This window comes from Pleurodeles waltl, chromosome 11 (assembly GCF_031143425.1).
Source record: "Pleurodeles waltl isolate 20211129_DDA chromosome 11, aPleWal1.hap1.20221129, whole genome shotgun sequence".
Taxonomy (NCBI): domain Eukaryota; kingdom Metazoa; phylum Chordata; class Amphibia; order Caudata; family Salamandridae; genus Pleurodeles; species Pleurodeles waltl.
The window spans coordinates 680,969,292-680,994,027 of NC_090450.1; the positions used below are offsets into that span (position 1 = coordinate 680,969,292).

General features: G+C 41.0%; 1 protein-coding gene across 2 annotated transcripts in view; it reads right to left on the reverse strand.

Moving 5' to 3' along the window:
- The window catches only part of LOC138265964 (glutamine--fructose-6-phosphate aminotransferase [isomerizing] 1), a 220,860-nt gene that overhangs the window by 99,664 nt on the left and 96,460 nt on the right, over positions 1 to 24,736 (reverse strand). The window contains exons 9-12 of one of the 2 annotated variants that reach the window (XM_069214186.1): positions 22,408 to 22,470; positions 13,097 to 13,202; positions 12,331 to 12,494; positions 11,508 to 11,603 (exon numbers count right to left, since the gene is read on the reverse strand). In XM_069214186.1, the coding sequence (XP_069070287.1) occupies positions 11,508 to 11,603; positions 12,331 to 12,494; positions 13,097 to 13,202; positions 22,408 to 22,470 (429 nt within the window). The remainder of the gene's footprint in view (positions 1 to 11,507; positions 11,604 to 12,330; positions 12,495 to 13,096; positions 13,203 to 22,407; positions 22,471 to 24,736) is intronic. The other variant, XM_069214187.1, reaches the window with a different exon arrangement.

Below are 24,736 nucleotides of genomic sequence, written 5' to 3' on the forward strand. Positions count from 1 at the left end.
ATTTGGTAGAACTATCTGCCATGGCATTCTATCACGGGATTTCACTTCAACACATCTTGGCTAAGACTATTATCTTTGAAACCTGATGCGCAATTAAAAATTGCCAACTTGCCGTTTTATGTATGCTCCCTCTTTGGTCAACACACAGAGGAAATGATGCTCCACATGAAGAATGAGGCAAAAACACTCAAGGCAGTTGGTTTAGAGGAACAAAGCAATTTAAACCCAGAGACAAACTGCCTATTATCATAGCATTCAAACCCCTAGATGACCATACCAATACTAACAAAAAAAGGCAAACACAAAGGCCATTCCAAAACCGGTACCAGAGGAAACGATCTCCCCCACATAAGCCCTCACAGACCAAGGGCAAGAATTCTTAGTTGAAGCAATGAGAAGTGTAAACCCCTCCACTGTTGCCTACTCCTGTGGGGTAAGCAGTGCAATCTTTCCCAGAAGAGTGGAGAAAGATAATGACAGACAAATCAGTACTAAACATCATTCAGCATGGCTATGCTCTTTGCTTCACAGATCCTCCAACATCAGTCTTTCCGCAGCAAGTCACGACAACCTATTTGGACGAACTCAAAAAAGAGACATCTCTTTATTGCAGAACAAGGCAACAGAGAAGGTTCCCAAATTTCAAAGGAATTTAGGGGTAAACTCGAGATATTTCTTAGTTCAAAAGAAAAATCAACCCACTCAATTTCGGCTTATACTAGATGTCAGATTGCTCAACAAAGTTAGAAAGAAAGAAAAATTCAGAATGTTATTTCTTCATCAAATATTCCCTCATGTACAGAAAAACAATTGGCTCTGTGCAGTAGGCCTCCAGGACGTGTACTTCCACATTCATATAATCCCAACATCACAGACAATTCATACAGTTTGCAGTGGGCTTTAATCATTATAAATATACAGTACTCCCTTTCTTTCGGCCTAAAGTCATCTCCTTGCACGTTTTCCAAACGCATGGCAGTAGTAGCTGCACAGTTAAGAAGAAAAGGTGTTTTCCTACATCCATACCTGGACTGGGTGATAAGAGCCGATTCTTTACACAAAGTAAAGCAAAACAAGCCTACACTACAACAACATCTCTCCTGGCATTACTAGGTCTGCAAGTCAATACAGAGAAGTCAGTATCCACTCACTATTCTGCGAGCACCATGAGACACTCAGCAAGAAAAAGGGTTGCCTCCGGAGGAGAGTGTTGTCTATACAAACAAAGTGTGCACATCTCCTAAATCAGAACAAACCTGTGGTTTGACAAGCAGCATCTCTGCTGGGTTCAATGGCATCATGCATTTCAATAGTCCTAAACGCACACCTATTCACGAGACCTCTCCAAATGTGATCAATGGTTTCAAAATAAAGGTCTCTGGGAAGATCGGATTCTTCTGACAACCAAAGCGAGTCAGCCTCTCCATGGTGGAGCAACTCTTCAAACATCCCGGTGGGAGTTCCCTTCCAGAAACCAATACCAAATCAAACGATTGTCACAGGCGCCTCATTGACAGGTTGGGGGGCCCATATGAACCATCTGATGATTCACGGTCTTTGGTCTCCAAAAAAAGACTATTACATCAATTGGAATTGAAAGCTGTTCTGCTAGCTCTCAAAGCCTTCCTTTCAGTTTTCGAATCAAAAGACCTTCTGATCAAGACAGACACCACTTTCCGTTCAAACTCGAACAATGTGGTATTGACCTCTGGCAAGAGTGCTTGTCATTACAGCCTTTCACATTTTTAGGAGCAGTTTTTCTCAGTCTCTAACCATGGCGACAATCATAAATGAGTCCTCAATGACAAAATGGTGGAACCAATCCTTAAAGACTTGGGTACACCAACATTAGACTTGTCGGCACGGCACAAAACAAAAAATTCAGAAACTACGCATCCAGGGGAATGGAACTCAAGTCTCTGGGCAATGCCCTTTCGATAAACTGGTCAACTCCATTTGTGCACACTTTTCCACCAATTCGAGAGTAATCCATAAACTAATCTCTTCTCAGATCAGAATGACAACAATGGCTCTGGAATGGCCAAGACAGTGGTGGTACACAGATCTTCTTCAGTTATCTATAGCCCATCACAATTAGATACCACTCAGACCAGAACCCCTATCCAAATTCCAGGGCAAGATTCTAAATCAATGATCCAAACACGGAATTTGGCGGCATGGCTCCTGAGAACACCCACTACAGACAAATGAATCTCCCAACAGTGAGCATGAACATTTTGAAAGAAGCCAAACATCCATCCACAAGAGCATGCTATGTGTTTAAATGGAAACTCTTCTGCTTATGGTAGCGGGATAGAAACTATAATCCCATTGTAATTCAGGAGAATATCATCCTACGACATCTATTGGATCTAGCCAAATCAGGACTTCGATTCTCTTCGATTAAAGTTAATCTAGCAGCCATAATTGCTTATTCAAAAAGTCTGACACATCAATCTTTCTTCAATATTCCAGTAGTCAAAGATTTCCTAGAAGGACTCAGAAATGTTTTTCCACTAATCAGAAGACCTTCACCTCCTTGGGAACTGAATCTAGTATTGTCAAAACTAATGGGTCCTCCTTTTGAACCTATCCATAAGGCAACTTTACAACACTTGTCATGAATAACAGCCTTTCTAGTTGCAATCAATTCAGCTCGTAGAGTTAGTGAATTGCAGGCTCTTTCTTCAATAAAACCTTTGCAGTTTTTCATCACAACAGGGTTGTCCTACATATACAACCTTCTTTTCTGCCTAAAGTGGTATCAAAGTTTCATATCTATGAATCTATCACACTACCTACCTTATTTCCAAATCCCACCCACCTTTGCAGGAGAGAGAGCACTACATTCCCTAGACCTTAAAAGAGTCCTACAATTTTATTTCGACAGAACAAAATCCATGAGGAACTCTACTCATTTGTTCATAAATTACCGCTGTACAAGACAAGGTCTTGCAACTTCCAAACAATCCATTGCTAGATGGATGGTTTCTTGCATCTTATTAGGTTATCAAATAGCAAATAAACTGTTGCCAGAAAAACCTAAAACTCACTCAGAGAGGCAAAGCCACCACCATGGTTCGGATGAGACATGTACCAAATACTGGCCATTTGTAAGGCAACTACTTGGAGGTTGTTACACACACTCACAAAACACTACTGCCTAGACACTGATACGCCATCTGAGTCTCAATATGGAAAGGAAACATCAGGAAACCTTTTCAAATAGTCTATCTTGTCCTCTTGGGTCAGAGTTCTAGTTTTTAAGTGTTAGTGCCCAAATCATTCACTCATGGACTCACAAAGTATGATTACTGACAGCAGGTTTAGGAGGTTTTCTATTAGCTTGATATTCTATTCCACGTTTATGCTATCAATGAAGATCCTATGACACAGAAGGAAAGGTTTCATACCTGTAGCCATAGTTATGCATCAAAGGAATCTGCACTGAAGTCATAATCACCCTCCCTCCTCCCCAGCTGTCAGATAAAGACAATATGCTGTGACTGACGTAAAAAAGAACTGACTATTTCAGGCAAACTTCCACTGCAGTGCATTGTGGGAAGAGGGTCTCTATAGGGTCCTTAAGGGTACCGGCCATATTTTCAAGCTTTTAGTTTTAGCCCATCAGGCTGTTTTTCCTCCCAGGCCGCTTATGTCAAGGACAGCCTTTTTCTATGACAATGTGTTGCAGATATTAAAAGGGCTCCTTTTTACCCACTATTATTTCGACTACACTGCAACAGCATTTCAAGGACAATGCATTGCTGATAGTCTACACTGCAATTATGAAAAAAATGATTGCAGTGATCAAAACTATACAGACATTTTCATGGAATCTAAATATATGTTGAAGAATGTGTTCCGGGTCTGCGCAGACAGCACAGAATTATTATAAGTTTATAATTTCAATGAAGATTCCTACGATGCAGAACTATGGCTACATGTATGTAACTTTTCCTTATTTATCCTTGAAATAACAGAGGAGGCATACTGCAGGCACATGGAGATTGTCACTGGTTGTTCATTTTCACTTCACAAGGAAAAATAAGAGTGAAAAGCGAAAGCTCGATCTGGCTAAGTGCAATGTTCTGAAAGGGATTGCCGTATTGCAATACTCTTCAACAAGGTTGCTAAATGTTCTCCTTTACCAAAACAAATCCATGAGAAAAAGCTCAGCTCACCGAGGTGCCATATTTGAGGCACACCCATGGGTGTAGCTGTGGACATCATTGACAGAGTTAGATTTTGTTTAGGGAGGGAGTTCCTAAGATGATATGTCAGACTGCAGACCTAAGGGACTGAGCTGCAACTACCCCTCTTACTCTCATTGGAATGTGTAGTAAACCAACTGGAGGGTCTCTATCCGAGTTGGGATCTTGCAGTCATGAAGGTCAAGACTCCCAAAGTAGATCAATTCAGTACAAAATTGGTCCTAAACTAAATGCAGGCAGATTTTGCAGAGCCACGTTGGTCACATGACATTGCGGAAAAGCTGGATAATGCTGGAGATGAGGAAGAGGAGGATGGTGATGGAGATGAGGAAGAGGAGGATGGTGATGGAGATGTAGAAGAGCAGGATCGTTCTGGAGATGAGGAAGATCAGGATGGCGCTGCAGATGAGGAACCATGCAGAACCGGCAGACATGGTTCTAAAAGGCAGCAAGTAGATGACAGTTCAGAAGGCATAGGTAGGACCTTGCTCAAAGCCCAGATAATGGGGCATGCCTTAAATACTAGGCAAGGAGAGGTTGTTTGGTGAAGGTATTTCAGTTAGGAGATTTGGGATGCCCAAATTCTATAGGGCTTGCACAAGAAACAACAGGGGCTGCGCCTCAATTTCCAATAGATCATTTTGTCAAGCCACATAGGTGAAGTGATAGAGACCCCTTGAGAAAGCCAGCATGGAAGATTAAGGGTATCCTATTCCAGAGTAGGGTTCAGGAAGATCAAAAAACATAGTATCTCATATCATGTATGAATAGTAGCCACGTGGCTCGGTGGCTGAGTTATCGAAATGGCATTAGAATTCCCAAGAGCTGTGATGATCAAGTCCTCACCGGTAGTCCACTACAGGAAGAGGAGAAAACAGAGACCTAATATGCACTAGCTGATCTTTAGTCTCTTTAGGAAAGAGGCATTCCAGGGCAACAATAGAATGGTTAGCAGAGCACAATCTTCTGAAGAAAAGGGTGATCTGGGCTGTGCTAAAAAGAAAACAAATTAGGAATTTGTCCTTGGAGTAGAGTAGTTTACCCAGAAAACAAATGGGGTTGACTTTGAGCCTGTTTTTTGATGTTGGAGTAGGACCTTTGATAAAAAGGAAATGAATGTGTTAGCAAAATAAGAGGCTATTGTGAAAACAAACTTTGACCAATCATAAATCTGTGATTTTCAGAAGATACCCAGTTTACTGCCAATTTAAGATGGGGAGAATCCTCTTACTCAGATGGACGCAAAAGGGAGATTGGCGTGCAAGCCTGGATCTCAAGGATGCGTATGCAAGGGTGTCAGTCTTTGATCCTCTAATGGTCTGCAAGGAATGGTGGACCATATGATTAGCTTCATGTGTTTGTATACAGTGCTATTTGATAGCTTCTGTAACCTAGGATCATTTGGTCTGTGCTGTCCTGAAAAAACCGGTGTATCGGTTGGGTCAAAATGTCATACTCATGGGGTTATCCCATCAATAACACTAAGAAGACTGAAATACTTAGACTGAAGTTAGGACTTAATGTGGATGCCTCATGTCAATAGAATGCATATATGAAAATTGAGGTTTTTGCACTGAGTACTTTTGCGGCACCATTCACACTGGTTGCCCTACTGTGATATGATACTGTGAGATTATATATCACATTAACATGATGTTGTGGGTCTTCTGTTCTATTTATTGATATACTGTCTTACCCATTGTGAGTCTGTGACCGCTGTTGTGATAGATCTGTGGCGTAATTGTGACCAAAACCCTTGTTTTGTTTTAATCTTGGTCCTCAGTGCAGGTTTTTGCAATTTTTCTAGAAGTGGAAGATCTCGAAGTTTGCTAGACTCCCTTTTAGACTCCACTTCTGTCGGTGCTCATTCTCCAGATGTTGGAATATCACTGTGTTGTTCACTCCAAAATGGAAGTCACACGTTTGGTTTCCAGTTCTGTTGAAACTTTCCTGGGATTTTCTGATCCTTCATCCCGAGGAACAGACCAGAAAAAAAATCTTCTGTGTAATCCAGTGGGAAAAACAGAACTCTGTCATTACGATAAATTTCCAAATGATGAAAACCAACAGGATGTAGTCAGACTGACGAAGCATGATTTCGGATACTTGTCTAAATTATGCCAAAATACTACGAAAATAGATTTTTTTCAGGTAAAGATATACTATGTCGGGGTCGAATGCAGGGTCCAGGAAAAAAATTATCTTACAATTTCTATAATACGAATTGTAAGAACAAATGTTTAACAAAAAAAAAAAAGTCATGAGCTGCTCTCAGTTAGTAAAGTACGAGCAATCATTGATAGCTGCATTATATTTGGAGTAACTCTGCCTCACAGTGGTCATAAAAGGGAATTAAGCTTTTAGAAGTAGTGAATAACTATATTAGCCTGTAAAGCACGTCCCAACAAATGTTAAGAACTGTTTTCGACTCTTTTCAGCAATTTAAACCAATTACTTCCCTGAAAACACAGATAGTGCGTGTCGTATGAAGAACCAATATTTTGATATATATCGGTCCTGAAAGGCTGAATCTTTACTACATACATTAATATAAAGTGTGACTGGTCGTACACGGACCTTTTCTGATCAGAAATCACGTCCGTTTCTTAGCGCCACCGTTAGAAATCATTGATGTCCATCAGTGCCTTTTTTATTTAAATACATAAAGAGTGAGTAACTTCATTATTGTGTGGTGCCAGGGACATGTTACCGTCTAGTTTAAAAGCCTCACATAATGTTTGCTTTCTCTCAAGTGCACCTTGCGAACATTTTGACTACCAATATTACACTTCCTTCATGGTAAATAAGGTGGTGTCTTATGAAAGCACGTTTTAACATTGTATTATGAAAGCAGATGTGTTGAGTTGGTAGTCTGCCCTGTGGTCGGCATAAAGAGGTTCTAAGGAAATGGCTCCCTGTTGCAGTTACCCACCACTTTTTGCCAGATATTGATGCTGACTTGACTGAGAAGTGTGCTGGGACCCTGCTAACCAGGCCCCGGCACCAGTGTTCCTTCACCTAAAATGTACCATTGTCTCCACAATTGGCACACCCTGGCATTCAGATAAGTCCCTTGTAAAAGGTACCAGTGGTACCAAGGGCCCTGTGACCAGGGAAGGTCCCTAAGGGCTGCAGCATATGTTGTGCCACCCTAAGGGACCCCTCACCTAACACATGCACACTGCCATTGCAGATTGTGTGTGTTGGTGGGGAGGAAAAGTCAAAGTCGACATGGCATCCCCCTCAGGATGCCATGCACACAAAATACTCCCTGTGGCATAGGTAAGTCACCCCTTTAGCAGGCCTTACAGCCCTAAGGCAGGGTGCACTATACCACAGGGGAGGGCATAGCTGCATGAGCAATATGCCCCTACAGTGTCTAAGTCTTGTACAGTTCTGGCCATATTAAGTATATGGTCTGGGAGTTTGTCAAAAACGAACTCCACAACTCCATAATGGCTACACTGAATACTGGGAAGTTTGGTATCAAACTTCTCAGAATAATAAACCCACACCGATGCCAGTGTTGGATTTATTAAAAAATGCACACAGAGGGCATCTTAGAGATGCCCCCTGTATTTTACCCAATTGTTCAGTGCAGGACTGACTGGTCTGTGCCAGCCTGCTGCTGAGAGACGAGTTTCTGACCCCATGTGGTGAGGGCCTTTGTGCTCTCTGAGGACAGAAACAAAAGCCTGCTCTGGATGGAGGTGCTTCACACCTCCCCCCAGCAGGAACTGTAACACCTAGCAATGAGCCTCAAAGGCTCAGGCTTCGTGTTACAATGCCCCAGGGCACTCCAGCTAGTGGAGATGCCCGCCCCCTGGACACAGCCCCCACTTTTGGCGGCAAGTCCAGGGGAGATAATGAGAAAAACAAGGAGTCACCACCCACCAGTCAGGACAGCCTCTAAGGTGTCCTGAGCTGAGGTGACCCCTGCCTTTAGAAATCCTCCATCTTGATTTTGGAGGATTCCCCCAATAGGAATAGGGATGTGCTCCCTCCCCTCAGGGAGGAGGCACAAAGAGGGTGTAGCCACCCTCAAGGACAGTAGCCATTGGCTACTGCCCTCCCAGACCTAAACACCCCCCTAAATTCAGTATTTAGGGGCTCCCCAGATCCCAGGAAATCAGATTCCTGCAACCTAAAGAAGAGGAAAGGACTGCTGACCTGAAGCCCTGCAGTGAAGACGGAGACGACAACTGATTTGGCCCCAGCTCCACCGGCCTGTCTCCCTACTTCTAAGAAAACTGCAACAGTAACGCATCCAACAGGGCCCAGCGACCTCTGAAGCCTCAGAGGACTACCCAGCATCTAAAGGACCAAGAAACTCCAGAGAACAGCAGCCCTGTTCAAGAAACTGCAACTCTTTGCAACAAAGAAGCAACTTTTAAAGACCACACGTTTTCCGCCGGAAGCGTGAGACTTTCCACTCTGCACCCGATGCTCCTGGGTCGACCTGCCGAAAACAAACAATACAGGGAGGTCTCCCCGGCGACTGCAAGCCCGTGTGTAGCAAGAGTTGACCCTCTGAGCCCCCACAGCGATGCCTGCAGAGGAAATCCAGAAGCTCCCCCTGTCCGCAACTGCCTGCTTCAAGGAACCCGACGCCTGGAACCAACACTGCACCCGCAGCCCCCAGGACCTGAAGGAACCGAACTCCAGTGCAGGAGCGACCCCCAGGTGACCCTCTGCCTAGCCGAGGTGGTGGCTACCCCGAGGAGCCCCCCCTGTGCCTGTCTGCATCGTTGAAGAGACCCCCAGGTATCCCCATTGATTCCTATAGGAAACCCAACACCTGTTTGCACTCTGCACCCGGCCGCCACTGTGCCGCTGAGGGTGTACTTTCTGTGCCTGTTTGTGTCCCCCTGGTGCCCTACAAAACCCCCCCTGGTCTGCCCTCCGAAGACGCTGGTACTTACCTGCTGGCAGACTGGAACCGGGGCACCCCTATTTCCATTGAAGCATATGTGTTTTCTGCACCACTTTGACCTCTGCACCTGACCGGCCCTAAGCTGCTGGTGTGGTAACTTTGGGGTTGCCTTGAACCCCCAACGGCAGGCTACCTTGGACCCAACTTTGAACCCTGTAAGTGTTTTACTTACCTGTGAACTTAACATTTACTTACCTTCCCCAGGAACTGTTGATATTTGCACTGTGTCCACTTTTAAAATAGCTTATTGCCTTTTTGTCAACACTGTACATGCTATTGTGATTATTCAAAGTTCCTAGAATACCTGAGTGAAATACCTTTCATTTGAAGTATTACTTGTAAATCTTGAACCTGTGGTTCTTAAAATAAACGAAGAAAATATATTTTTCTATATAAAAACCTATTGGCCTGGAATTTGTCTTTGAGTGTGTGTTCCTCATTTATTGCCTGTGTGTGTACAACAAATGCTTAACACTACCCTCTGATAAGCCTACTGCTCGATCACACTACCACAAAATAGAGCATTAGAATTATCTCTTTTTGCCACCATCTTACCTCTAAGGGGAACCCTTGGACTCTGTGCACACTATTTCTTACTTTGAAATAGTATATACAGAGCCAACTTCCTACAGAGGTCAAAACAGCGGCTACATTTCCAGCAAAAATGAGCAAATCAAATTGTGGTGCCGGTGATAAACAACCATTTACTACTGTCAAAGGTGGTAAAATAGTGCAATTCCAGCTCTTCAAATATTTAATACACTGTTTGGACCAAAACTGTGGCAGAGTCCGGTTTTAAATTAACATCTTCTAATATGTGAAGAGGTCCCATTATTTCCCAACAGTTTATTCCAAAGCATACATATTATTTATTATGGGTTGTTTGCAATGTCATTTTTCTTAGAGGAAACAGACAAGTCACTTACGAATTCAATAAAGTTATCCATGATGTCCAAATAAAACTTTTTTGTCCACCAATGGATCTTCAATGGCACAGCCTGCCCCAAACACATAAAAGAACATGAATAAAAAGGAGAAAGAAAGGTATACTACCAATAAGAAGCTAGGGGCAAATTGCATCTGTTCTGGATCGGATATCAGGATAAAATGCACAGGCATTAAATGATTACCAGCTAGCTGCTTTGTTATATTTCACTAATTTCCTGAGCGGGCTACTTTTATGTCGGTCGAGAGTGGAAGATCATGTCTGCTGGATTAGGAAAAAAGAGACTGAAAGAGAGAAACATGGATCTACATGGGTATCTGAGATCACCATGGGGAGACCAGAATGATGCAGCCTCAATATGTTAAGGAAAAATGAAGAGGGTTTATGAAAACAGAAGGCCCGCATCTTATCAAATCAGAAGAGATATCAACAACAAAAAGCCACCTTCCAAAACAGGTGGAGAAGCTCTACTTTGGGAAAGGGTTTGAAGGTGGACATATTAGTATTGTAAAGACAATACTGATCTACTTTCAGACTGAAGGTTCTTCAAAAGGGTGGGCTGCAGGTCCTAAAACCTGCTCCAAAGTTTCTTATCACTTGGCCAAGAAATGGAGATGTGAGTGGATTTTTAACAAAGATCATTTGACTCTCCCTTGCACAGCATAAGCACTTCGGCCTTGTGGGGGTAGCGAACAAGTGAAATCCTACTGCCCAAAGGATCAATGCCCTGCTATCCTCAGCTTTTCTTGCACTACTAAGGTTATGACAGGGTCAGCTTAGATGTTTTTGTGGAAAGGAGAGAAAGGGGTGTGTATACGGTACTTACTCTGGAAGCGTCTGAAATGTGACCCAATTAAAAATAATGCACCCCCTTCCAGGTACATCCCTCCACTGCTTTACAGCCAGGCTTGTATTGTTCCAGTATCGTTACATAAATTATATTTTCACCGACACATACTACTACAAGCTGCAGCAAAACAGTGTTTTTTGTATTTGCACCACACTTCATTGCTGTTAGAAAGAGACAGCCTAGTTAATAGTCTAGCCCTTTCTCTCGGAACCTGGGAGAGATGTAACCCTACTTTCTTTCATTATTTCTTTTAACATGTTCGAACACTATAACCTTTCAGAAAACTATAAATACCGTAAAAATAAAAATACAAGTGGGATAACAGGGTCAAATAAAAGTAGTACGGTTAAGACTTAACAGACAACTGCAACAAATATAACAAGGCTGATTTTCAAAAATAAAACTGTTTTGTTTTGCAGAGGTGTGTCGGGACTGGAAAGCAGTAACGACCTCGACCTGACACGTTCTTCGCAACATTAGCATAGGCTCAAAAAAACGGGTTCACTTTCAATAGAATAGGACAGTACAGACTTCAAAACGGACAGTCGAAACCAGTGTGCTTACCAGTGTTATCTTCAAAGTTGACACGGCCTCGCATTGTGTTCACAACAGACTCTGGCTGCTCAAAAATTTCCTTCTGCATGAACGAGCTAAAATTGCCTGTAACAAAAACAGGAAAACATCTGTTAACCCAAAGAGGTAGCAAATTTACACGTTCACAAAAGAGGTTTTCCAGAAGAGAACAGGGTGTTATCTTGATAAAGTAATTATCCTTTAAATGGTACAGCAGAATCATCAATGAACTACACTAACCAGTAAGGCCCAGACATCACAGATTAAGTTCCACCCAGTGCCTTTTACAGATTGTCGGCTAAAGTACGAACTGCATAACATTGAAGGTGAGAACTTACCACTCCTGACTGATAGCTTATTATCAATAGAAACCAGAGGCCCAAATGGGCTGGAAGTCAAAGAAAACAGAGCAATAACCCACCAAGGAGCAAAAATATAACTGGCAATTCGGAGAAGTCGATAAAGCAAAGCCAAGGGAGCAATAATAAAAGATCTGTCGGCCACTGGGGTGAAAAACTGTACACAGTAAATGTAACGAGTATTTGTCATTTTCACAATTATTTTAATTACAATTAAAGAGATGTATGAATTGCACAAAGGTTAAAATCTGCGTGTGAGCAGTAGGCAAATATGACCAATTAATCTCTAAAGAGAGAATTTCACAATAAGGTAGTCACCGCTAAAGCTGACCCCTACTGCTTTAAACTTTTTGAATCAGGTGAACTAGATAAAGGAAATGTACATCCTTAATTTTAAATTGTTCCTAAGGATCACAATGCAGTGGGGAGTTCTCTTGCAAAAAACGCTTATGTACCTTTCATGATCTGCTGCAGCTCCATCTGCAAAGTCTGGATGGCCCGTGCTGGATGATCACCAACACTGCGTTTGACCCGGTGGATGGAAAGTCGTCCGTCCACGGCAGCAGCAACATCATCATCTTCTAGAAAGATAACTCTGTTTGTGTGCTCAATGACTGCACTGCAAAATAAAAACAAAACAAAAAATTTGATTACAAAGTTAAGACTTAATATTGTCAAGCCACCACCCAAGATACATCTGCGCTTGTACCTACTAGTAAAGCTGAGCTGGTTCTTAGAACATTGAGGAATTTACAGAGGCTGAAAAGAGCTGAGTTTCAGGGTGACAATGCTCTGGATTGGTGGAAAATCTTAGGACAGGCTACAGCAAAACGCAAACACACCTTTCAACGGATACACCATGCTTAAAAGTATCATATACATGAGAGAAAAATAACGAATGAATTCGTTTTTCCAGATATATAGCGAGTGCCAGTACAAGAAAAATAAAGATTGTCAGATAAAAATTGAAGATGGCGCTCAAGGAGTAAGAAGAGATTCAGGTAATTTAAATTTCTATACAGGGTTTCCTAGTTATGTTTATAGTTGCCCTATGGTTTGCGCACTTGTGCTGGGTCACAAAGAACCTATCCATTAATTTATACAAGCATTAGTATAAAGCAATACAGAATCCAAACGTGAATTATACAGATAAATAATACTAAACAATAGAGAATCCAAACAAACACAGAATATAATTTTAGCGCTTATTCAAAAGCTCACCTGGCATCTGAGGCAAAGTAGTACTCAACGGCCTTCTCCTCCACAGGGAAGAGGCAGGTTGTGCTGTCTACACGAGGAATGTTGCAGGAACCCTTCTTGTCTTTCCCTGTGTGCGAGGGGGTGGTAAAGTTAGCAAATGCAGCTAGAAGCAGGCAGAGGGTACAGATGTGCTGAGGCTGAGGCAGAGCAGATGAGAGGGAGGGACACTAACCACTTCTCTCCCACCCACTTTTGCAACCCGTTCCCATCTTTGACAGGGCTGCAATCTCTTAGGTTCATAAATGTTAAAGAAAGAGCTGTGCTGTTACCCATTCCACATTTGAGAGATTAAACCATTCCGCCTTTCTCTGAAAGAGAAGTACTATTGTGGAAAGGCTTTTATTGAAGATTAATGTAGACCTGTTATAAGCAAGGCAATTTAGTTATAACACGTGTAGTCTTAAATTAGAAATAGGTTTTACTTCTTTAGTTCTTATCCACTGTGAAAAACAGTGGAATGTTAAACATCAATGTTGGACAATGGCTTCCAACTCACTGAAGAAAGAATTTTGCATGTGAGCTAATCTTGCCATTTCTTTTTCTTATCCAAGCAGATATGCTGATGATCAGATTAATGGAACTGTTTTATGTTAGCAAGATAACAAATGCCCCTTTTTTTACATAATCATGGGCTTGTTTTTGGGCAAATTACTTTGAAAAAGCGAAATAGAGAAGTGATGCATATTGGCAAGGAAAAAGGCATATATTCCTATCAGATACTGAAATCCTGGAGGAAAAGCTGAAACTGAATTAGTGTTTATATTCTTGAGGTGTATAGAAGGCATTGAGTCAGAGCATGGGATCCAATAACAACCGAAAGCCCAACAGCAAGGACCATCTAAAGTCCAACGCCATTGACTCAATTGTTAATCATAAATTCCGTTGCAATGCTAAAATACCAATTTAGAGAATGTATTGCCAAATTAAATGAGATTACAATCAGTCTACATCAGCTTCTACCCAACCTCAGCACAACTCAAAAAATACTGCTTAACAAGTGAGAATAAAACATGGGAAACAATGTCTGAATGCCTCTCCACCCCAAAGGCAACTTTAGAACTTGTATGGTTCACAATCATCAGGAGTCCCGTTCTGATTCATAATGCAAGGAAGGGCACCACTTAAAAGTAAAACTATGCTTTATCTGCAATGCCAACATAAAGTAAATATTGATGTCCTTCCCTATCCTGCCCATTTTTTAAATGCAGTAATGGCGGCGTTTTAAAGTTCTAATTTAAATTTGATGTGTAAAGCCTCCTAGTTGTTAAGCTTTCAGGTGTGGAGTCAGAAGAACTGAGGTATAATACCAACTTCTTACTTCAATATACTTTGTGATCACGGGTAAATCTTGTTATTTCTGAGACCATATTTTTTTAGAACTGACGGATTAACCATGTGGTTATCAGAAAGTTACTCACTGAAGACACAGTCCACAACACATTGAAATTATCAGCATGTTCATGTGTAGCATACTATAATTTAATTTACATTAGAAATTATCCTGGATGTTTGAAAATATTATTCACTTGTAAGCTGGAAATTTGTGTATTTGGATGTATGCACCTTTGTGGGGTTAGTATTGCTTGCCGGGTTGCCCTTAAGGTGTAACATTATCTTAGTGTTAATATCAGTACTTTATGTATATCACAATGGTTCAGCCATACAGCACTTTGCGGTGGTAAATATATATTTTTTTGTGATATGAACAGCAATAATGACTATATGCAAACATATGAATACTTTTTAATGTAAGGAAAATGTTCATTTCTAAAATCTGTTTTGTAAAGAGAGCATGCCTACAAGAAGTAATAGGCCTATCTTCTTTTTTAACATGCAGAATGATAATTTGTTTAAACTGAAAAAATATATACTTGGCAGTTCAAACCTACTTTTGTAATTTCTCATTTAAACAGAGCAGAACTGGTGCCAGTCCAGGCCAATTTAAAGAAACAGACTCCTTTGCCTTCTCCTTGTTTAAAGGCATCTAGAAGCTAAACTGTGCTATCATCCTCTGCATGTATAGTTAGGCAGCTATGTGAGGGAGTGTACAAGGATCGAAAACAGAATTTGGTGCATCCATGGTTCCACTGAATTAAGAGTGGAATGTTTATGAATTCAAAAAAGTGTCCAGGGGGCTTTGCCTTCTATGTAATTTTATCTATTAAGAAATAGCAGGAACAAATAGCAAGCCCAGAACAAGCAGAGTGGCGGAGAGGACCAGGTAAAGAGAAAAAGCCCTATGGAAACAAGCAATCTGGCTGAATTAAAATATCTGGGCCACTGCTGCATCTGACCTAACAGAGTTCAAACGGTAACATCCACTATGCATTATGCACAATGGTTGTCTCATCTATTTATACATAACTAACAGTTATTTTAAAAGAGATCATCTAATTAATAGAGAATTCCGAAATAACTTTGGGTAAGAAAGACTGATGCAGTCTCAGCAAACTTTACCCTGGGGGTAATCTCTATATGGTCACTGATAAAGAGGGCCGGGCTCTCCCTCAACCTTTTAGATAAGGTGGTTTCCAGGACATGTGCTACAAGCTTGTATCATGTGAGCCCTCCATTGAACCAATGTATGTTTTAAAAAAAACTATACAGTTTCTAAAGACTGGAATAAAAACTAGCTGAGAGTGAAAACCTCTTACCACCTCCAGGAGATCTTTTATGATTGCTATTGTGAAAAAGATTCTTGAGAAAACTTTAACAATATGCAACTATCACAGATAAATGGATTTTTACAGAAGGAAGTACAAACCATTTCTTGTTGGTGCATTCATTCTCTGGTGTAACTGCATTTCTAGGGACTAGATGCAGAACCTCTTGCACTCAAAGGCACAGGTTGTTCGTGTGGTAGAAGGTAAGTCTCATTTAGAAAGCCAATGCGGTCCTGTGGAAGGTTCAGCTGACCTTGTTGCATGTCCTAAATGGCTAGGTAATTATGCTCAGCAATGAAGGGCTGGAGTAGAATATCCTGCACAACTTCATGGATAGCAAACTGAATCAACATAGTAGCCGCTGCTGAGGCTCCTGGAATAGGAGGAAGGAAGTTCACCATCTCTACTGACATGATAAACAGAGTGAGATGAATAATGTTGTTCTTGTGTCATTTCAGTTTTAAGTTTCTTGGAAATTAGTGGAACTAATAAAAAAGCACAGTTATTTCTTCGACCAGCTTATCCACACACTATTCTTCTCACATTTAGATTCTGGGAATCTGGAGTCACTGCCTCAGTATTGTGTGTTTGCTACTGTGGCAAATACATCTATACCTGGCTTTCACCATGTGTCAAAGTCCTTTAAATGCTAAACACAGTTTATTACACTTCATATCTTTCTTGCAGAAACCAGCTCCGCTTGAGCACTTTGGTGTTTTGTCAACCTGGTAGGTGTGATGTTGATGTTCCGAGGTAGAGACCACTTACAGATCGTTGAGCCTTTCAGAACTGGACGTTTGATCTTGTTTTCCCTTGTTTGTGCAGACTTTTTTTTTTTTTTCCTTCATCAAAATTAAGAATGAGCTTCATGCAATGAAAGGTCTTAGAACTAGCTGGCCTGACCAGAGTTCAAACTTGTTCAAGTAGCAAGACTGTTCTCTTGGTGTCCACTACCCTTGCTCTGTCATGTAGCCAACATGGATTCGCCACCCATGTCCTGCAGAATCAGTATGATGGACTGATTTGGAAAAGACTCCAGCAAAAATTACTCCTCGGAGCATTTCTTTTTTTTTTTCATTGCCTGAGAATAATTGATCTGCTGTTTGAGTCAGGGTTAATAGGTTATCTTATTGTCACAAGTTCTGGCATCACTGGTCTTTCAGACACTTTATGAGTTCTCAATTAGATTTTAAACTTTCATAATTGTGAATACGGATAAAGCAAAGGAGCGCATCAGAGAAGAAACACAACTTTTGGTCTGATCCTTGTCTGTAGCTTGCAAAATTTCAGGATAAGGAGATAGCATGTACTGTGAAGGAAACACTCAAGGACCCTGTATTAAGACTTGCTGCAGATACTGAATTGACTAGATCAATGCAAAGGTGATCTTTCATAAATGACATGAAGTTCCAGATTGCAAAGGACCTTAACAGTTGATTGCAGATCCTGAAGGACTTTTCTGGTGAAAGGAAACCTTTGTCTATAAAATGTCTAGATATGGACAGAGGAAAACCTCCTGGTGCCTTTTAAAAGCGGACATAATTGATTAACACTCTAATAATGCCCCAAGAACAGACTTTAGGACACATTATATTACCATGATTTGGAAGCATCTAGTCTCTAACTTGAGGAGGAAAAACTGTCTGCACTTGGTTATCACCTGAATATGAAAGCTAGTGTCCAGAATATATAGGACAATCAGCCTGTCCCTTTGTTAACTAGTACATAGAAAGCAACAAGAAAAGAGGGTTGTCTCCCCACTGTGGTGGATACTTTAGGTTGCATTCTCCTCCTCAAGTCAATGCAGCGACAGACACATAAAGGACATAGGTGGCATGTTCAGCAGAGAACTCCGAACATACCTTAAGTGTTATATATGTCACAGTTTCTTTTGATATACTCTGCCACAGCAGAAAATGAGACAATATGCTTCTACCATTCAGGAGCTCAGGGGTGGTGGCAGACTGAGGGAGCCAGTACAAGGCGGGGGAGAAAGGGTTTTAAAGTGGAAGATGGCTGCTGACAGTAAACATTTGTTCTGTTTCATGCCTTAGTAGATGCTTGTGTTTTGCTGGTGGTTCTGTTGTATATGCTGCCTTTCCCTAAAGGTGGTCTGAACTCCTTGGTGCTGGCCTTTCCTATAAGACTCAGGGTTTGATTCAACGCTTTATTTTCACTAATTCAACTGATCTAACCACTTCTACATCTATTTTCATTTTTTTTAGGTAAGCATGGGAAACAAAAAAACAATTTTGTGAGTAGAAGACCTAAGATTATAGTGAGCGTTTTGGATAGTGCCACAAAGCTCTTCTCCTCATCAGGCAATGGCAAAAACCAGGAAAAGCCATGCAATCCATTCAAATGAGGAATAACCATAACTTGGTTAACTACCTCCAGAATATAAACTCTCCTCTCTATCATGCAGACTGACTGAAAACTACCCTAATTAACCCGATAAGGCTCAGTCATATCTATACATAGTGCAGAATAACTGGCCACATTAAGAGAATATATCTGACAGGTCTCTTTTCTCTTAGCATCAATGTGATGACTTTCCTTGTTGGGATGAGCAGTGGAGTGAAATAGGCAATTAATTATCTCTCACTAGAATGGCTCCTGTTCCAGTGCTTTGAATTTCCTCTCATGAAATCGTGTTGCCTTAACTAAGGATGCAATTAGAAATGCTCCATTATAGAAAGCCTGTGGCTCAAGAGACTCAGAGTCCGTTTTGAGCCTTAGATTGCAGAGTTTGAACTGGCTCAGGTTTAGTCCTGCAGATAAAACAACATTAATGCTGAGATTCTTGGCACCTATTCATTTCTTCTTGTGTGTAACCTCATTAGTGAGACCGTGGTGTGGACTACCTTGAATGTGTAACAAATGTCCTCAACCAAATTATTTATTGTGATCTAGGGAATGGTTGTTCCTTCTTGAATGTTGAGGAGACATGAGATAATCCAGATGTCTTGATCTGTTTATCTAAATCTGGGCCTTGATAGTTGGGAAGAGAAGCCAGCCTGGGTGGTGGAGGAATAGGAAATATTTACCTACTCCTGGCATAGACTGTACTATTTATTTTTCATGGGAGGCAGACACCAGAGGAAGTTCATGGGGATGAATCATTAAGTGCAGTTATTGATAGAGTTCTCCTTTTCTTCCAATGCTTGAAAATGTACTTTTCGACTGTGATTTTCTAGACACAGAAGTTTGCAACAGGTTGGACTCAGTCAACCGTCTTGTAACTAAGCAGGCCAGCAACCAGCTAAACAATGAAGGAGATCCTGAAAGCCTTGGTGCCTAGTACCTGGAGTATGCAAGGTAATGACAAAAACGCTATCACTAATAGGAGTGACCTCTGCAGGTGTCTAAAGGAGTTCACTCAAGTTTTGAAGAAGAGGGAGACATAGCGAGGAGCTTGAGCTAAGTTGGAACCTTGTAGAAGGTTTCCTGAAAAGCTCTAATCAGCGCACAATTAATCTCCCTCCCCGTCTTCCACTGCAACTTCTGACAATTATCACAATCCTAAATGAACTGGAAATCTAAAAGACAAACCACACAAACTTCATTTTTCCTACTAAAAACTCAACAAATGCCATTCCTGTGATAGAAAGATCTGGCACAGTAGTAAGTGGATGTGAAGATGAAGGTCACCGTGGAACTACAAACAATGAGAAACACTTCCTTCAGCAAATACATTTTGGCAAAACTGTAAAGATCTTGACTTCAACAAAAAGTTATCTTCCAGAACACATTTTAAGTCATGAAATAATGCCTGAAAATGGAGCAATGTGTTCATAGACCAAAGCAGGACAAAGGATACAACTGAACAAGTTACATAACTTCCTCGAGCGTCATGGGAAACTGCAGCTTCTAGACGTTCTTAAGGGAACTGGGACAGCTTTCACCTTTTGTTTTTTTTTTAATTAATGCTAATGGCACCATTTATTTTTTGGGGGGGTAAGAGATTTTCTTCTTCCCCGAAAGCAATTAATTGTTTGAAAAATTGTAATTTTATGTCAAGAAAGATGAAAATATTATCTTATAGCATATATTCTGTGAACCATGAGTGTAAAAAGTGAAAAATGTATAGTGTGTCCTTTTTCCAGCTTTCTGTGCATGGGCTGAAATACTCTATTCTTTATTAGTGTAAACCTCAATGAGATTATTGTGTGCAGGCATTGGGAGAAGTACACTATGAGCTAAAGGACACCTGCTTTGTCCCCCATTTACCTTCATATCATACCAATTTTCTTATTACAGCCTGTGTCCAGTTAAAGGTCAGGAGCTGCAATGGTGACATTTTGCAAATGTGAATTCAGGGATATACGTCTGCCGTCCCTCACAGGCCTCCACTGCTGAATTTTCACCAGCCAGGTTGGCACTTAGCTGCACACAAAATATGGATCTGTGCTGAGGTTCTGCTTATACATTACACATGGAGAAACTGTAAACCACTTAGAAAAACTAATTGCCCCAGACCTGCCTGAAAAGGACTGACTTTATATGGTTGCTCTCTTGGGTTTTCTTTGTTTTTTTACAAGACTATGCTTGCCCAACTGTAGGCACCAGCTACTATATTTTCATCATCTTTAAGTTAAGCTGCGTATCTAGACAGATGTGTCCTAAAATGCCCTGAAGCTCCATGTAACTCATATTTCAGAGATTGAACCATAGAAATTTACATGTGAGCGTAATAACCTTAGGCAACTGAAGACGGGGAAGATACAATTTGGGAATTTGCCTTCTATCACAGTACAGACCCCTCACATGACCGACCCTTTAAAAGAGGCAGGAAATTAAAACAAACGTCGGCTGATTTGTTTGAAATGTGTACATTTTAAAGTTAATTTCTCTATGTTGGAACTACAGGAGATAAAGCAAAGTTTATGAACCTCCAAGGCTGTTTGAGATTCGTTTTACTCACCAATCATCAGGGAAAAATAACATACAAAAAGAAGGCAATGAAAACTAGAAAGAAAACTGGTGAGAAGGTAAAGAGTTAAGTGGCAGGAAAGATGCATGAGGTACAGTTTAGTAAATTGCATGCACATTTCTTCAGACCTCTCTTTCCGAGTAATATTTAAATGGACTATTCATTTTGTTATGCACTGGTATTGCTGTCCGCCACATTGGAAATTTCCTATTCGGGTAAAATAAGTGTGTGATAGCAGAAGGAAAAGCATAAGCCTGCAAACCCCCCGGTCACTGCAAACTTTACTCCCAACAGAGATCTTGTACCAGTCTGGTTTTTAAATTGCAAATAAGTTGTGTGCAAATGTACAGATTAAGGTCCTTGAAAAAAAGCTTACATTCAGTGCACTGGGGAAACCAAAAGGTACAGATGACTTTCTGAAAAAGGCACACTTTCCACCCCTCCACTGGATTAAGTGTCAGATCAGTCTCAAGTCTCAAAGTACTCTAAGCTTTATAATGAAAAAAGCAGGCAATCGTGATTGAAGGGGATAATCACATTAATGAAGGCATGATCGGCAAACAGAAGTTTTCATCATATAAGCCTCCAAATATGCCATTAAATGGCAGTCACACGAACCTGGGTGAGATTTCAAATAGGGAACAAGAGATGAGAGATCTCTTTATGTGCCGAACTGCTGAGCAATCCAGCCTATTTTTGGTAGGTGCTACATAGGCAATTCTGCATCAGCAAACAATTCAGTAAGAGTGCAGGCCATCCTTGTACACAAAGTTATGTCAAGACAGCAGGCAGAGTTGCCTAAATACCCCTTTCTTCTAGTGATCATTTTCCTAAAACATAGCAAGTCAGGAGGCAAATAGGGAGACAAGAGGTTACCATAGAGGGCCATATTCATGGAACTTGCAGACGTAAATATTATCAAAACAGGAGACAGGCAGTCCCAATAAGTTGTCATAGACATGCAGTGACAGACGATGGGAGCAGCCCAGTCCCAAACTGTTTTTCATTGTTGTCACCTCTTTGTGCTTAAGGCCTTTGATAAACCCCGAGTTTAAGGTTCCAGTGGATATAGACAATAGCCCAGGTGGCAGAATTGAATATCAGATGGCCTACAAGTATTCATGCAATATACAGAAAGCTGTACCTATCTGTCCTGTCATTTCACATCCAATCTAGGGCTCATTCCATTATAATGCAAGAAAACAGCCCAAGTATAATGTAAATAACAACTTGAGATCAATGAAGGGTTGATGCTTAAGACAGTATATGTGTACATGTACTTCTGCACTTACATAAGAAATACACATGTGTGCTTGTGTGCGTACATTGAATTTAAGCACAGGGATATCCAAGCACTGCTTAGATCACATATTAACCGTGCTCTGCCATACCACTTACAGCCTGATCTACCTAACTACCACAACACCAAAAGAAAGCTTCAATCTGAAACATGCATCCCTGAAAATTTTTGTAATTAGTCACCCGAGGTCAACCCACTCAACAACATTTGTCAGGACTAAGACACAAACAACAATGTGTTTCGATCAGCAGGGGAGAAGTGGAAAGCAATACCAGATGGGCAGCAGGCGAGATTAGTTTCCTGCCATGAGTACGACTAGTCATAAGAAGCAGTTTGTAAAGGAGTCGCAATATTCAGGCAGGTCTGAAATAGGCACCTTGTTCCAGACTATCATCGATAGAATGGCCCCTGACCGGTGCAGCTGAAAGGGATATGGAAGCTGAAAGGGACATGGAAAAAAAAAAACTAAATAAAATGCAAGACACAATGGCATTAGCAAGACAGTATTACACAAACAAAGTTTGAGGCACGTTTTGTTACCTTTAGGACAACACAAGTACTTAATACACACACTCGCTCTTACTATCAGCCACTGTCAACTGCCACCACCACATGTCATGGAAGGAAACTGTTTCTTAAAACAGTTAAATAAAATTACACTACTCTGTAAATATCAAACAGGGCCGGTTGTTCATGTAGTGAGCTTGCTCTATCATGTCACAATGCAAACAAGATGCATTTTAGTTGAACGTCAAATTCCTTAATGGTGATCTGTAAATCTACATCATGTAGACATCCTGAAAATCTAGCATATCATCTTAGGTTTACGTTGTTCACTCCTGGTCTATTGTTCTACTTTAGCTTAATGGAAGATGGTAGGTATGCTGTCTAATACCGGTGTTTGGAGCAGTGGAGGAAAAGAAATGGAATCCTTTTGTTTGTAGTGGAGTCTGAGATAAATGTACATTTTTGCTTCTGCAAAACGCCTAACGTAGCTTCCTGACGAGCTCCACTCTACATTTCAACTTTATAGCTGATATACGCACACATCACCTTAGATAATTGTGTGGAATACTGCGACGCCACAAAATTGTTGTTTGACTCTTCAAGACTTCTATCCACCACATGAAGACATTCAAAAAGAATATGCTCACTGGCTCGTATGGCAGCTGAAGAGAGATTCCTATATGGAAATATACCCTGATTTATTTTTTTGATTTGGCGTACAATTCGTAGATTTTTCAGTCAAATATATGTTATTTTGACAGGATTAAAGCTGGCTCAGTTTTAACCCCACATAGTGTTGGCGACAGATAAGTTCTCTTTAAGCAGTCATTTTCAAAATGTAAAAGTGGTAAGTTGATAGATTATGGCACCCCACACCTAAAGAGATAGTGAAAGGCCTATAATTGTTAAAAAGGAGCTCTTGATGTGTACACTTTAGTATCCCTTACAGACGATTTTAAATGGGAAGCACAGGGTGGAAACTGGGGAAATGTTTAAAGACAGATTGTCCAAATATTACAGAAACCCCTTAAGTTTAGTTTTAGAAAGCGTGCAAAATGCCCAGAAGTGTCTTGGCGCCAGCACACTGTCAGAAACAGAGAGAAACATTTAGACCAGCTAAGTTGCAAAAACTCTTTCTTGAAGAGGAACAAGTTGGACTGAGTTGTTAAGTACATTGGTAGCCTGTTCCATGCCATCCAGTAGACAGAAAAAGCTCTTCCCATTCCTCCAGTCTTTTCTTGTTCTTGGAAAAGGGAGGGCGTACTGTTCTGTTGGGAACATATCAGCAGAATCTTGACTTTAAATATTCCGGTCCAGAGTCATGCTAAGCTTTAGGAGTCACACAGAGAGCCTTAAAGGTGACTCGTTTTTTTCCCACCAGCAAATGTGGATCATCAATTGCCTGACAGGCGGACTGAAATTTGGGGATGTTTAATAGCAGCTAGGGAGCTGCACTTTATAAGATCTGAAGTTTATTCAGTACTTGCTGTTGTAAACCCAAAAATAAAGCACTGCAGTAATCAAATCTAGATAGCAGAAGGACAACAATTAGCGTTTTTTTAATCTTAAAAGGGATAAAAGAGAACATTTTCTTTAGGGTTTTAAACAGATAAAAGCATGTTGAGGAGACTTGGCTGATATGGTCTACAAAGGTAAGCTTGTCATCCAAATAAAATCCAAGACTTTTAACTTTCCTGACTGAAAGTTTCCGAGATCCTGCAGCCACCACGTAGGGGACCATAAAGAGGTGTTGCGACCACATAGATAGAGAACCTCTGTCTTCCCTGAGTTGATTTTAAGTCATTTATGTTCATCCATTTTCCCACTTCCTGCATACAATTACAGAAGCGTGTGGCTACCTCAAGCAGGTCAGCAGAAATGGAACCCATTATCTGGGTGTCATCAGCATAAGACACTGTAGAGAACCCAAAAGAACATATCAGCTTTGCCGGGAGGTAACAAACATGAAACAGTGTGGGGCTTAAGGGTGAGCTCTGAGGGAGATCCTCATATGGGAGAGAGAATGGCTTAAAGATAGAATTACAGAGAGTGATTGTTTGTTCTCTACCCACTAGAAAAGACCCTAACATAGTCAGGATGGAATCATCGATTACCATACTCTCCAAGCAGGCCAGCAGTACTTTATGATTAATGGTGTAAAGAGCTGGCGACAAATCATGCGGAATGAGGGCAGCTAT